This window comes from Onthophagus taurus, chromosome 3, assembly GCF_036711975.1.
Source record: "Onthophagus taurus isolate NC chromosome 3, IU_Otau_3.0, whole genome shotgun sequence".
Taxonomy (NCBI): domain Eukaryota; kingdom Metazoa; phylum Arthropoda; class Insecta; order Coleoptera; family Scarabaeidae; genus Onthophagus; species Onthophagus taurus.
Window position 1 is genome coordinate 2,347,828 of NC_091968.1, and position 14,246 is coordinate 2,362,073.

General features: G+C 29.1%; 4 protein-coding genes across 5 annotated transcripts; 2 read left to right on the top strand and 2 right to left on the bottom strand.

The window, feature by feature from the left end:
- Nucleotides 1–1,758: 1,758 nt before the first annotated feature.
- Nucleotides 1,759–2,419, bottom strand: LOC111417531 (INO80 complex subunit C). Its single transcript, XM_023049838.2, has 2 exons — nucleotides 2,287–2,419; nucleotides 1,759–2,202 (listed from the first exon to the last, which is right to left on the bottom strand). The coding sequence occupies exon 2, from the start codon at nucleotides 2,200–2,202 to the stop codon at nucleotides 1,837–1,839; it is 366 nt and encodes a 121-aa protein (XP_022905606.1). The 5' UTR covers nucleotides 2,287–2,419; the 3' UTR covers nucleotides 1,759–1,836.
- Nucleotides 2,420–2,756: 337 nt separating this feature from the next.
- On the top strand, nucleotides 2,757–4,450 carry LOC111417526 (pre-mRNA-splicing factor 38B). The gene is made up of 5 exons (XM_023049833.2): nucleotides 2,757–2,908; nucleotides 3,024–3,143; nucleotides 3,343–3,680; nucleotides 3,803–3,946; nucleotides 4,007–4,450. Exons 1-5 carry the CDS (start codon nucleotides 2,878–2,880, stop codon nucleotides 4,349–4,351), a joined length of 978 nt encoding a protein of 325 aa, XP_022905601.2. The 5' UTR covers nucleotides 2,757–2,877; the 3' UTR covers nucleotides 4,352–4,450.
- Nucleotides 4,451–10,270: 5,820 nt separating this feature from the next.
- On the bottom strand, nucleotides 10,271–11,098 carry LOC111417525 (elongin B). 2 transcript variants are annotated; one of them, XM_023049832.2, is made up of 4 exons: nucleotides 10,974–11,098; nucleotides 10,770–10,863; nucleotides 10,433–10,704; nucleotides 10,271–10,349 (listed from the first exon to the last, which is right to left on the bottom strand). In XM_023049832.2, exons 1-3 carry the CDS (start codon nucleotides 10,974–10,976, stop codon nucleotides 10,448–10,450), a joined length of 354 nt encoding a protein of 117 aa, XP_022905600.1. In that variant the 5' UTR covers nucleotides 10,977–11,098; the 3' UTR covers nucleotides 10,271–10,349; nucleotides 10,433–10,447. The 2 variants fall into 2 exon arrangements, with proteins under 2 accessions (XP_022905600.1, XP_022905597.1); XM_023049829.2 differs by having other exon boundaries at nucleotides 10,271–10,704.
- A 634-nt stretch (nucleotides 11,099–11,732) lies between these two features.
- LOC111417524 (eclosion hormone-like) lies at nucleotides 11,733–13,797 on the top strand. The gene is made up of 3 exons (XM_071195154.1): nucleotides 11,733–11,791; nucleotides 12,935–13,015; nucleotides 13,451–13,797. The coding sequence occupies exons 2-3, from the start codon at nucleotides 12,937–12,939 to the stop codon at nucleotides 13,624–13,626; spliced, it is 255 nt and encodes an 84-aa protein (XP_071051255.1). The 5' UTR covers nucleotides 11,733–11,791; nucleotides 12,935–12,936; the 3' UTR covers nucleotides 13,627–13,797.
- Nucleotides 13,798–14,246: the final 449 nt, after the last annotated feature.

Here is a 14,246-nt window from a genome sequence, read left to right on the forward strand (position 1 = left end):
TGGTGGGGCAAAACTACTCTCTGTACTGCTCTGCCTCCAGAGCCAAGTTGTCTACGACTGCGTGCTATCATAGAATAATAACGAAAACACCCAAACAAGTTTTCTTTAGTTGTCACACAATAAATTACATTAATAATATATTACCACTGCAATGCTACTATTATTATTATACGTTAGGTTACTTTATCTGATATTTTATATCATAAATCTTTTCAAATTCTTTGGTATCGTTGAAAAAAAATATTACTTTTTTTGATTATAATCGAAATCAACAATTTTATCAAAATTTTAAACGCGAATCAATCAATGTTGAAAACTTTGTGTATTAATTGGACAAATCCGTTCATTTAACCGATTTTCAAAGGCAGGATTAAATGTTAAAACCACATAGCAGATTTAAAATTGACATTTGTATCATCAAATATTTAAAGCTTACCTTAAAAAATGGTCTAAAACATTTCATCTGCTAAACAGAACCTGGAACTCTTCATTAATGAAATCGTACTGCAATAAGTAAATAAATAATTGATATTATAACAATTATTAAAATTTAATATTGCTGCTTACCATGTTGGGCTTATTTTAATCATTGGTAACATCCAACCTGTTGTTCCTTGCGTGGAAAAAAGAACTTTCCAAGGTTTCACCTGCCTCATTGATGCTTAACGTTATATAAGAAATTACTCTTGCACCCAAACTATAACAATTATTAAAATTGAATATTGCTGCTTACATCCAGTCTGTTGCTCCTTGCGTGGAACAACAACTTTCCAAGTTGTAATTCTTCCGCTTGCCTCATTGATGCTTAACGTTATGGTCAGTCTTTGCCTTTTGTCTGCCTTAGTTTATGTTCTTATTAGTGGTGTCAGAGACATATAGCTTGTCTGGACAAAAAAACATCTTATCCTTTGTCTATACTCAATTGAGGGCATATATCATCGATATTAACAGCGTCCACTAGTTTAGCTCATCTATGGTCATGAATGTTATATTCATATTTATCAACATTGCTGAACGAAGACTCTCCAGGCAGTGCTCTTTACTTTATAGCTAGTGATTGGACCTTTCCCAGCGTTCGACGAGATGCAGCTCAAGATGGATTTCTTGTACTAAATACAAATTTACGGAAACAATTAATTTTAAATAAAATTGAGTGCTGTGGTGATCAGACTTGGTTTATATGGACTAAAATTCTTTTTAACTCAGTTTGGTTAATCTCTAAATGATATTGTCCACCATAAAATTGTTAGAAAGAACACCACTTTTAACTCATATTTCTAAGAAAAAAATAAAAAAACTTTCGAAACTCGTAACTTTAACTAATAACCCATATCAATCAATTTTACAGCCGTAAAACTCAACTAAACCCCCCATAAAACATAAATTAAAATTTTTAAATCGTTCTCATTCTCGTAAAGTGATTTATATGAAGCTTTTAAATGACCGATTTCAAGCACGGTTTCAATTAATTTTATTTAAAACTTTTTTGCTTCCGACGGGACGTGGTCAAAAGAATACATTTACATCCATAAGGTCCAGGTGTCAACTGGGTCCCCGGTGTACAACGCCAATCAAAAGACAAAGAAACCGAGACGTATAAATGCTAACTCGAGGCATTCATGCGAGATCACGAATTTTGGACACTTACTACATCCTGTTTTTAACACGCCGCCTCTTAAACAAATAATAACACACATACGGCTGTCTTTTTAAGAGATGGGGCTTGAAGATTTGTTTATTTAATTTAAGTTAAGGATGTGAATTTCAAAAGGTTTCATTATTTATTAGCTATTTTTATCATTAATAAAAATTAATTATATTGTTAAAAAAATATTTTTATCCTACAATACTACTAGCTCCTCTTAAAGATAAATATCCAGCTGTTATATCCATGGGCAAACAAACAATAGTAGCATATTCTTCTTTGTTGGCAAATCTTAATCTAGTTTGAGGGTCTGTATAAGGTGCAGGTAGTCCGGAGAGGTCCGAAAATTTCTCTGCGGGCGTAAATGAAGGTGGTGCGTTTATAGAACTGTAATGGACGTAATCTTCCGGCCAAGGCAAACTCCTTTCCGATGAAATAACTTGTTTTAAGGATTTCCACATTCTCTTCTTGTTACCCACTTTTGCGGACATTTGAAAGGATGTTAATTTAAAGACTGGTTTTTCTTCCGGGTTCAATTCTTCCGTTGGTGTACTCATCTTTATGTAAAATAAAAAGTAAGGTTATGATTTTCAAAGCGAAACGATATTAACTTATTTAAACTAAAATGAGATAAAACTTACTTTTTCGATAATTTAAGATTTCTCGTAGCAAGGAAGTAATAATAAAAAACTGAATTAAATAATTAATAAATAAATATCAAGCTAAAATTAAGTAATTAAAGATTTGAAGGTTAGGTTGTTTATTCACATGATTTTGACACTTTATGATAGATGGCGCAATTTGAAGTACAAATTAAAAAAATATTTTAATAAATTTTAATGCGATTAAATAACTTTTTAAATAACAACATTAATTTCATAAAATTTGTCAATTAAATAATTTTTAATTTAACTGTAACAAAAAAAGTTTAAACAATGCAATTATAGATGGCGCAACTAGTCAGCTTTATTATGGAACAAAAAATTTTTTTTCAACTTGGTTTATTAATTATATCAATATTTTCAATAACTTTTTTAAGGAATAAATCTAATTTTAGAAAAATGTTAATTAAAAAATTCTATTTTTCATAATTTCAATAAAAAAAAAATTATTGCGACTAACTTCAAGTTGTTGCTTTTAATGGCTGATTGTTCAGGTTTTTGCTCATTAAAAACTGTCATTTTTTTCTTCAAAAATAACACTAAAACCACGTTTTCTGAAGACAAAACATCATGGATTCCCAATCTTACGAAAATGATGAAGGTAATCGATCGAACTGTTGCGTAAATACCACCAAATTCGTGTCTGTTCATGTCAAAACAATGTTCAATTCACGCAACATTTTATAACCCATTTTAATCCTATCTTTTCGTTTTAGAATACGTTTCTAAACCGAGTTCTAAACAGAGCAATGTATTACAATTGTGGGGCAACGAACGGACTATGAATTTAAACCCCTTAATTCTCACTAACATACAAAGCAGTCATTATTTCAAAGGTGAGTTTAAATACGTTTTCTTCAGAACTTTATTTTATATAATGCTTAATTATTGCTTAAATTGATAATAAATAAATTGCATTGTATTTTTTTAAATGCTTTTGTAAGTATATAGTATCATTCAAAAAATATAGATGGCGCTATAAAGAGACGCCCTTTTTGAAACATAACCTAAATCTAATTTTTTTTCTATTTCTAGTAAATTTATACGAATTAAAAACTTACCATGAAGTCGTTGATGAAATATATTATAAAGTAACCCATTTAGAACCATGGGAAAAAGGTTCGCGGCGTACATCAGGTCAAACTGGGATGTGCGGAGGTGTCCGAGGCGTTGGAGCCGGAGGAATTGTTTCCACAGCTTACTGCTTACTTTACAAATTATTCACCTTAAAATTAACTCGAAAACAATTAAATGGATTGATAACGCATTGTGATTCGCCATACATAAGGGCTTTGGGGTTCATGTATGTGAGGCATGTGTTGCCCCCGGCGCACCTACTCGATTGGTACGGACCGTACCTCGAAGATGAAGAGGTGCGTACCGTGATCAGGTAGAGTGAAGACTGATTAATTCATTTAAATAGGTTTTTTTCGGCCCCCATTGTTTTTTAGATCTTTTTAAAAAGAGTTTTAAATTGTGTATTTGAGCGTTTTAGGAGCTGGATGTAAAAGCCGGTGGAGGTCAAAATATGAGAATTGGGACGATGTTGAGACAATTTTTGGTTGAATTGAATTGGTACGGGTCGTTGTTTCCGAGAATTCCAGTACCAATAGAACAAAAAATACAAAAATTTTTGAAAGTAATTTTTGAAAAATGTTTTTTTTTTTAATTTTTTGAACTAATTTTTATTTTGTAATAGGACAAATATCCCGTTCAACAACAACAACAACAACCACCACAAGCTATGCCAATGAGAGAGAGAGAACAAAGAAGTGATTGGCAAAGATCAGATCGTGATTGGAAAGAAGAAAAAAGAGAAGAAAGGGATAAAGATAGAGGTTATAGGGATGATAGGGAAAGGAATCGAGAAAGAAATCGTGATGATCGGAGAACTGGTAGAGAACATGATCACAAACATAGAGATTACCGGGATAGGTCACCTAGAAGAGAAAGAAATAGCAATGAGGAGCGTAACCGTGAAAGATCTCATAGACATAATAGTCGGGATAAAGAGTACAAACATAGGAGAGATCGTTACCATTGATGTTTACAAAGATAAAGTTGAGAACCGTCTGTTTAAGTTTAGGTTCAATGAATTTTTTTTTTTATGCCGAAGTAAAATTATGAAAAGTTATTTTATAAGTTTCTTTTTTCCTAATTGTAATAATAAAGTATAAAATTAATAATGGCATAGTTCATAAACGCGATATTTTTGTATAAGTCCGGATATAAGAATAGTTTCTTTTTTCATTTTTGATGTGTGAATTAGTTTGTAAAAAAATTAAATATTAAAATAAACAATCCTTTGAAAAGTATTTGTTTAATTTATGCAACACCCGTTTTATTTCTGTTCCATTGCATCCAAGGTCCTTTGAGTAAACACTAAGGTTATCCAACTCATTATGAACCTACCCCCCACAAAAGCCTTGCTGTGACGTCATTGGAAGAATTGACATTTCTATGTTTTTATTTATACAGTGTATTTCACTTATGAATAGAATAAAAAAAATATTAAAATATTAAGGGTTAAATTTTATTAAAATTAAAATTTTATTATTTTTAGGTTATCCAACTTGACTCGGTTACCATGGTGATTAAGATCCAAATATTGCAGGTGCTTGTCAAATTGAATTTAAGTTTTTTTAAGGAAAAAGTCTTATTTAATTGGTTTAAAAGGCTGTATTTAACTCAAAATTGGTTTATCTAGGGAATTATAAACAAGGTAAGTGGATTAAATCAAAGAAAGATACTTTTAATTTATTTCTCTTAATTAGAATCGATTTGAATTAACTACAAGTAACGAATTTGTTATGAATGCGAGATAATCGTAAAGAATTCGAATTGTTTTAAAATTAATAAAAATTAGGTTAGGATTGATAAAAAAGTCGGAATAAAATTTTATTATTTTAAGATTATCCAACTTGACTCGGTTACCATGGTGATTAAGATCCAAATATTACAGTTGCTTGTCAAAATTGACGTTGAATTTAAGATTTTTTAGTGAAAAACACATAATTAATTGGATTTAAAGGTTGTATTTAATTCAAAATGGGTAAATGGATGAAATTATAAGCAAGGTAAGTGGATTAACCCAAAAAATTTTTTTGTACAAGAATTTAGGGTTAAATAACAATTAAAACTAGAACTAACACTAGACCAAGAACTAGAAAGTTTTAGGTTTAGCCCGGCGTCTGAAACAAGAATTTAAAAAAGTCTGAAGATGCATTTCAAAGGATTTTTCACAATTACAAATATGTCAAAATTGACGTTGACATTTCTAATCGGAAGTTGACCATAACTTCATTAATATTGAAGATAAATATGTCGTGTTTGTACTCATTTTAAAGGATATTTAATGAAGATTACAAATATGTCAAAATCGAGGTTGATATTTTAAATCTGAAGTTAGTTATCATATAATAGACAAATGGACAACTTCATGGTGTTCTTTTATGATGTATTCTTTATTAAAAAAAAACCATTAACATGAGTCCAAACATGATGTTGCTAAATATCACTATGTTGTATACTTTTATTGCACTAAAACTAGAACTAACACTAGACCTAGAACTAGAAAGCTTTGGGTTTAGCAGTGCGTCTTCAGACGCGCGTTAGTTCTAGTTTTAATTGTTACTATGCGTTAAATTGTTGTCTATTTTTTTTACCAACTTGTTGAAACTATATTTCTTTGTAGATATTGAGGATTTGTGTAGGAAATACAAATAGCATACGAAAGTATGGTTTTTTTAAACAACGTGCTATTTTACAAAAAGAAAACAGGCAATAATATTTTTTATGAGAAGAAAAACGGCAAATTTTGTAATGTCATCTTTTAAAATTACTTACCATGGGTGCTTCAGTACTGCTTTTTTAGAAATGGTGTGTCAAACTTAATAGAGATAAGTTTTTTCAATCTTAACTCAATCAAGCTAACATTTTTTCCGCAAAACTACCAAGTTTTGTTGTTTTATCATTATTAAAAAAATCATTATTAAATCGCAAACATTTCTGGCCGTAGTAGGTACCTACTTAAAGATATGATCTACAGGAACAATTTTTAACATTTTCAAAAATATGTCTATTATCACTTAACTAAGAGACATGGGTATTATTTTCTTATTTCCACCAAAACAGGTATGGGTTGGCTTTCGTGCGGTACCCGCTTGACGTTGAGTTTCGGGACACTGTATATATCGGGTCACAACTGGAATATTATACAATTTGAACACAGAATCAGAATAGAAGAAGAATAGACACAAATATACAAGAATATTATACGCCAATATAACCAACGAAAAACGTTTATTCAAAAAAGCTCCAAATTGGCACGATTACTCTTCAAATGCTGTCTAATAGATCGTCATTTGCTGTATCATAGTATCTTGTACAGAAGGGGAACCAGAAAGGGAATTTGCCGGGAAATGCCGGAAATCGGTTATATTTTTATTAGGACATGATATTTTAACAGTTTTTCGTTTAATTTATTTTTACAATTAACTTTGATAATCTTTTAGTTCACTATCATTTATTTACCAAAAATAACAAATAGAAGAACAAATAAATGAATCAATGAAAAAAAAAATTAGGTTGAAACAAAACTTACATTTTCGTGTAACCTAAAAGTGTTAAAAAAAAGCTAATTTAAAAATTGCTGGAAGCCGTATTTATTGAAATTAAGGAATGAGACTTATTTTAAATTAAAGCTCAAAGCTTTCTTTTTAAAATGATGTATAATAATTGATGGGTGGGATTGGAAAAATATTAAGAAAAAAAATTTTGAAATAAAACTTACATTTTCGTATAACCTAAAAGTGTCAAAAAAGATGCTAATTTAAAAATTCCTGGAAGTCGTATTTATTAAAATTAAAGAATGAAACTTATTTTAAATTAAAGCTCAAAGCTTTCTCTTTAAAATGATGTATAATAATTGATGGGTTGGATTGGAAAAATATTAAGAAAAAAAATTTTGAAATAAAACTTACATTTTCGTATAACCTAAAAGTGTCAAAAAAGATGCTAATTTAAAAATTCCTGGAAGCCGTGTTTATTGAAATTAAGGAATGCGACTTATTCTACATTAAAGTTGAAAGCTTTTTCTTTAAAATGATGTATAATTATTGAGTTGGATTGGAAAAATATTGACAAAAAAATTTTGAAACAAAACTTACATTTTCGTATAACCTAAAAGTGTCAAAAAAGATGCTAATTTAAAAATTCCTGGAAGCCGTGTTTATTGAAAATAAGGAATGAGACTTATTCTAAATTAAAGCTCAATGCTCTGTAATAATCACACCTAATAACCATTTATTAAAGAGATACCTTTTTGAACAACAAAATTCACCACTTTTCACTAAACTTCTAACCCTACATCTGGATATATACAGGGTGATTCACATAAGAACCGACACAGAGCAGGGATATGTAGAGGACAATAAATTAAGATGATTTAACGTAACTTACCTCTATACTAAGTTGTACACCTGAGGAATTATAGGCCTTCAAAGTGGGCTCTTCAATTTTTAAAAAGTTCAATATCTTCGTAATACATTAAGCTAGAAAAACCAAATTTGGTATACGTTATGAGTGTACCAAGGGTATTAATGGGTAGCAAATTGAACTCAATTGAAGCATTTCAAAGGGTTGTTTAAAGGTGATGGTACCCTAAATTTTGACAGATTTTTTTAATCTTTTGGCGGATTTAATACATCACTACTTCATTTCATGTGGAATTTAATTCTAAAACTTTTCTTACTCTTATTATTTTTTAAAAAACTTTGTCGTTTTCATAGAAAACTTAAATAACTAAACCCACGTATTTCGTAATGTTGCTTAAAATCATCGAAAATTCAGTAGTCGGCTATGAAATTGTACGTCAAACTTGACAAATAGGTTATAAAGTTATTTGACGACAAGATTTTATAACCTATTTGTCAAGTTTGACGTACAATTTCACAGCCGACTACTGAATTTTCGATGATTTTAAGTAGCATTAACGAAATTCGTGTCTAGTTATTTGAGTTTTTTATGAAAACGACAATGTTTTTTAAAAAATAATAAGAGTAGAAAAAGTTTTAGAATTAAATTCCACATGAAATCAGGTAATAATGTGTTAAATCCACCAAAAGGTTAAAAAAATCTGTCAAAATGTAGGGCACCATCACCCGCAAACCCTTTCAAATGCCTCAATTGGTCTCAACTTGCTATCAATTAATACCCTCGGTACACTCATAACGTATACCAAATTTGGTTTTTCTAACTTTATGTATTAGGAAGATATACAATGTTTTAAAAATTTAAGACCCAACTTTGAAGGCCTATAACTTCTCAGGAGTACAACTTAGTATAGAGATAAGTTGTGTTAAATCGTCTTAATTTATTGTCCTCTACATGTCCCTGTTGTGTGTCGGTTCTTATGTGAATCACCCTGTATAGTTTAAATATACATAAAAAACCCTACAGTGCGGATTGCGTCCTTTTTTATACAGATTCTTTCTTGTATAGTAGAAAGTATCGACAGCTCTAAATGCGCCGAATAGAAGACTATAGTTTAAAATGAGTGTTTAAAACTACCAGTATTTTAAAGTACCGTCGGGACACAAAGGGTTAAATAAAAACAATTTTTTCCCCTAACTTTACAGGGCTATAACTTGGATGAGAAGGGGTTTTGAACAAAAAGCTATATGAAAAACAGCCCTTAGTTTTCGTTGAAAAATCACCCCTTGAAATCTTTCGTATCAATTTAGAAACATCCTATATACAGGTGTTTCAGGTTTTTGTAGCAGGACTTTAACAGTCGATAGAGCTTTTAAAATTAACACAACAACTTCATATAAATATAGGTCGGCAAACACTTTGTTTTGGAGATACAGGTGTTCAAATTAAATTTTTAAATTGATTTTAGAAGAATTATAGAATATTTCTTGGTTTTCTTATTTAACACACATACATGGAATGATATGGTAATAGGTATAAGACAAAAACCCTAGGCTCCACCAAATATCTTGCACATAGTACTGCTGGTTCGCCCCTGTGTAGAACTAACACAATACCTAGAGCTAGAATCATTTGGGTTTAGTCGCACGTCTCTAAAGATGGCTATTGTATATTCTAGTTTTATACTTGCACTGTCGCTAGAACTAATATTAAACCTAGAAACATTCGGGTTTAGCTGTGCGTCTCTTAAGAGGGCTAAACCAAAATGTTTATAGATCTAGGTGGTAGTTCAATAAAAATATACAACAATCTAGCGCTGAATAACATGTTCATTATGTCTTAGAGGATACTAAGGAGTACGCAGGACAATACTGAGATGTTTGGGACAATATGGTTATCTACAGAATCTAAATGAGCTACAAAAAAAGTTATTTATGAGGGGTTTATCACTACATTACAAAAGTTTGTACGAAAAGTATTTTATTTAAGACACAAAAAACAATAATAAAGATGGTCTTAAACTTAAAAAAAAAAGCTATCCCTTGACTTATTTTTTACATAATAAAACCATCTGGAGGTTTAATAAAAACCTGATAATAATCGATAATGCATACAAGAGTAGATGGAATCATAAACAAAAATAATAATGGCGCTTAAACTATCATCATCTTACATTTTTTTTAATTAAAAAAGAAAACAGCATTTTTTTAGTTTACATTAGTAACTTTGTTCATTATCAAGACATCAAATCTAAAATCAATAGGATCCTCTTTTGTTAAATGAATCAATTATGGTAAGTTTTTAGTTTAGTTTTGAAATGTCATGTGTCTACAGCTAAATTTGCCGTTTTATTTAATTGCGTTCGGCGGCACAAAACTAAAGGCCCCTTTCATATTTTAACATCTAACTAACTTTTACACAGAAAAACTTTATTAATTATTATTTCCTTTTATTTTAATTATCATTATGATTTTAGCATCCAGCTAATTTGGGATATTTTTTATAATTAGATTTATGATTATAAGCAATATTAAAATTAAACAAAACAAAAATGTAGTGTTTATTCTACATCTTTAAAAGGGGAAGTATTGAAAAGTGAAAGATTTTACCTAAAACAAAAAAAAAACTAAATAAATTAACGTCATGGTAGAATATGCGAGCAAAGTGCTGCTTATTTTTAAATCTCTTTTACGTTTTCATCAATTTTTTAAGCAGATTGTTCCTGTCCGTTACTCTCCTGGGATTTCATCACATCTGGTAGATCAGGTGGGGCTGAATATGGCGTCAATTCCAAATGCTCGTAAGGTCCATCATCATCGCGAACCGCCAAACCAATCGTAGCCGGACTCTGAGCTTTTGCAGTCGTTGAAGTTAACCCGTACTCTTGTAACATCTTATCATCCTCCATTACAACATTATCTTTATTATAAAGTTGTTGATTTTTTGTAGCAACCTTTAAAATGCCTTTAAAAAAATGTAAAAGTGACATAACCTCACATTAAAAAAATTGTCTTAATATTAATGATTACCTTCAATGATACGTTTCAGTTCTAATACAGTCGTTGTGTCCTTGGCGTCCGTGAATATGGTGAGCTTTTTTCTTCGGATCATTAAGAAAACATCCTAAAGGAACGAAAAAATTGAAATTGAGGTTATGTTTTAGTACGGGAGGAAACTTAAAGAAAATTTTCGACAAAAAAATAAATAAAGATGATTTCGTGGCGATTTCTTACCATTTTTGTAGCTTCTTTATTCGCTTGGGTTAGATTTTAGTGATTACTTAATACCTTTCGTAAAATTCTAACATGATAATGAAAAATTGGAGTGTTGTGTTTGGTTACTTTACGTCAGATATGTCAATTAAGGTTTCGATTTTGTTCGCCAGATGGATGCTATTTTTTTTTAATTAATTTTAATATTTTGTTATTATTTTATGATATAAAATGATTTTTTTATTGTTAAATATATTTGAATAAATTATTGAGTAAATTAAAGAATAAATTGTTACATTTTAAAAATATTTTTGATTTGGTGAGATTAATTAATTGATGGTTTCAACGAGAGATGGTACTAATTTAATTATTTTTTGAGGCGAACTAAAATTTAAATCATTTTAATTTAATTTAGGATATTAATATTATAATCAATTACCATCAATAAATTTAGTTTTAAATTAAATATTGGGTTGGATTATAAATTACTTCAAAAGGAAATTAATAACAATAGATGGCGCTGTTTAAAATTTGAATTTTAAATTAATAAATATCAAATAAATTGTTAATTCAATCAGAAGGAGTTATATTACAAAATAATTATTAATTATCTTTAAAAGAATGAATGAAATAAATGAAATTAGGGAGTTAATCGAATTTTACCATTTCCTTTAAGATCTTGTTTATTTCAATCCTTTCAAAGACACCCCATAGATTCACCCTAAAAGGAAAGGGGTATATAAAGGCGTTGTCCTCAGATAACAAATCAGTCTCCAACAAGAACTTTTCTTTAAGTTGTTACCGATAAAAACATTAAATATTTATTCTGACATTAAGAGGTGAGATTCTTTTCTAAACTAATAGTTGTAAATAGATAATATGTAGTTTTCGATTCATTCATTTCGATAATATCGGAAAGCGATAACTTCGCATTGGCAATGACCCTGCCCGATCCAAAACGTGTTTAACACGATTTAAATGTTAATGAAAAGAAAGACAAAAATTGCTTTGCGTTCACTTCGCGGTTTTATTATTTGCAATTTAGTTGACCCAGGATTTTATCTCAGTTATTAAGATTTTGACGCAAATTCGAACCAGAAAAACGATTTCTTAGTAGTTTTAACAAAGTCGTTAACCAAAAGGATGAAAAAAAGATTTAATAGTTTTAAGATGAGGAAATTTAGCTTTATCTTCCTTAAATTATATTTAGTTTGTTTAAATTTGACTTTGCGAACAGTCTTTGATATTAATTTAAGTACTTTGTTGAATAAAAAAGCTATAAGGTAAATATTAATTATTAATTTGACCTTTTAAGAATGTATTTGTAACAAAGTTGCAATATTTATGATCTACAATTAAAATCCTTTAAAATGAACCCAAACACGATTGTTTATCTTTAAAAATACGGGAGATATGATTACTTCCGGTTATCAACTTCCGGTTATATTTTTTAATCGTATCTTCGTTAATATTTAAGATAAACTAGGCGTGTTTGGGTTTGTTTTAAAGGATTTTTAATTTTCTACAAGATAATGGATGTTAAATTGTTTTTTTAATGAAGATTAAAGCTTCAATTTTGGATTTTTCATATTTTTTCTTCTCAATTTCTCGTTGAGAGATTGAGACACGGATTTCCGTGGTCTGCAGATCCGGGTTTTGCAGACCTTGATTTATAAGTAATTTTAATTTTTGAAAATAAAAAAAATTAAAAAGGAATAGAAAGAGGAAAAGAACCGACGTCGTTGTGATTTTGTAGTGGGAAAACTTCTTGACTTCCTATGTGAAGGTAAAACCGGGTGGACTTCTAATGTTTTTTGCTTTGTTTATTGGTTCGTTGAAAAGTCAGGCCGGACACGGTTTGGACTCTCAGTACGGCCCTGCATACAAAAGATAAAACATCAAAAAAATTACAAAAATAAAGATTTATTTCAAAAAAATTAAAAGAAGAGTTTTTTTAACATTTTCTTACTTTTAATTTGTAGAAATGGCGTCAAACAAGATTATTTTTGGATTATTCTTCTTGGTTTTAATCAGTTTTGATTCAGTTTATTCGAACACATTGGGTGAGTTCTCATTTAATACACCTTCATTTTTCAATTATTAAGAAATTCTTTATTATATAACCTAAAACTCTTGAAATATCATAAGAAGACTTTTACTTTTTCTTTTAACCTACTTCTTTTTTAAAAAAATATGAGTTTCTTTAACACTTTAATAAGTTTTTACGTTAAAATTTTACATTTTGGTCGTGAAATAATTTTTGTTGTTTCAAAATGAAGCAATTAAAACTCATTAATATGCTTGTAATGAACTTAATTGTTTATTTTTTTCGATTTCTTTATTTTTAATCCGGAAGGTCAATTTCGATTACTTTGTTTCTGGGAAGTACAAAACGTTTCTTGAATATATTTCTTGTGCAACCGACCTTCATTCATAAAAATAAGTGTCAATAAACTTTATTCTTGTAATAATAACTTTTTTCTATCTTTATTTTTAAGGAATTTGTGTAAAAAATTGTGCACAATGTAAGAGAATGTATGGTCGTTATTTTAATGGAGAAACCTGTGCGAAGATGTGCATCAAGTTCAAAGGAAATTTTATCCCGGATTGTGAAGATATCGGTTCAATTGAACCATTTCTAAATAAAATAGATAACAACAATATTGATTATTAAATAAAACAAATGTTGCATAACAATTATTTATTTAAAAATGTGTACTTAAAACTATTAGTTATCTTTGTTCTGTGATTTTTAGTTTATTGTAAGTTATTGTAATCGAAAGTATTATTAAAATAGTAAAAGCTTTTTCTACAACGACGAAAATAAAAATTAATAAACATTAAATTTTTTTTCATGATAAACCAATAAATTTAGAACAATAATTTATTAAAATAAAATAAAGTACATACCTTTAGCTTGAAAATAATGTATCATACATAATTCAAGCTATATCTATTCGTGAGATATCATAATTTTTATATCACCAGGTTTTTTGAAAATTTGTTTTTAGCCAAAATTTAATCAACTTAAGAATTTTTTTCGTGATCAATTTGGAACAATTATTTATTAAAATAAAATAAAGTACAGACTTTTAGCTTGAAAATAATGTATCGTACATGGTTCTAGATATATCTATTCGTGAGATGTTGTAAATTTTATATCACAAGGATTTTTTGACTTTGACTAAAATTTAATCAACTTCGGAATTTATTTCGTGTTAAAGCAATAAATTTGAAACAATAATTTATTAAAATAAAATAAAGTACAGACCTTTAGCTTGAAAATAATGTATC

Bases quoted from the DNA above. Each gene is read 5' to 3' on its own strand.
- LOC111417531 (XM_023049838.2), bottom strand. From the start codon at position 2,202: ATGAGTACACCAACGGAAGAATTGAACCCGGAAGAAAAACCAGTCTTT.
- LOC111417526 (XM_023049833.2), top strand. From the start codon at position 2,878: ATGGATTCCCAATCTTACGAAAATGATGAAG. The intron at 2,909-3,023 runs GTAATCGATCGA...TTTTCGTTTTAG, and splicing joins ATCTTACGAAAATGATGAAG to AATACGTTTCTAAACCGAGT. The intron at 3,681-3,802 runs GTGCGTACCGTG...TGAGCGTTTTAG, and splicing joins CGTACCTCGAAGATGAAGAG to GAGCTGGATGTAAAAGCCGG.
- LOC111417525 (XM_023049832.2), bottom strand. The intron at 10,705-10,769 runs GTAATCATTAAT...ATTTTTTTAAAG, and splicing joins ACTGAAACGTATCATTGAAG to GCATTTTAAAGGTTGCTACA.
- LOC111417524 (XM_071195154.1), top strand. From the start codon at position 12,937: ATGGCGTCAAACAAGATTATTTTTGGATTATTCTTCTTGGTTTTAATC. The intron at 13,016-13,450 runs GTGAGTTCTCAT...TTTATTTTTAAG, and splicing joins AGTTTATTCGAACACATTGG to GAATTTGTGTAAAAAATTGT.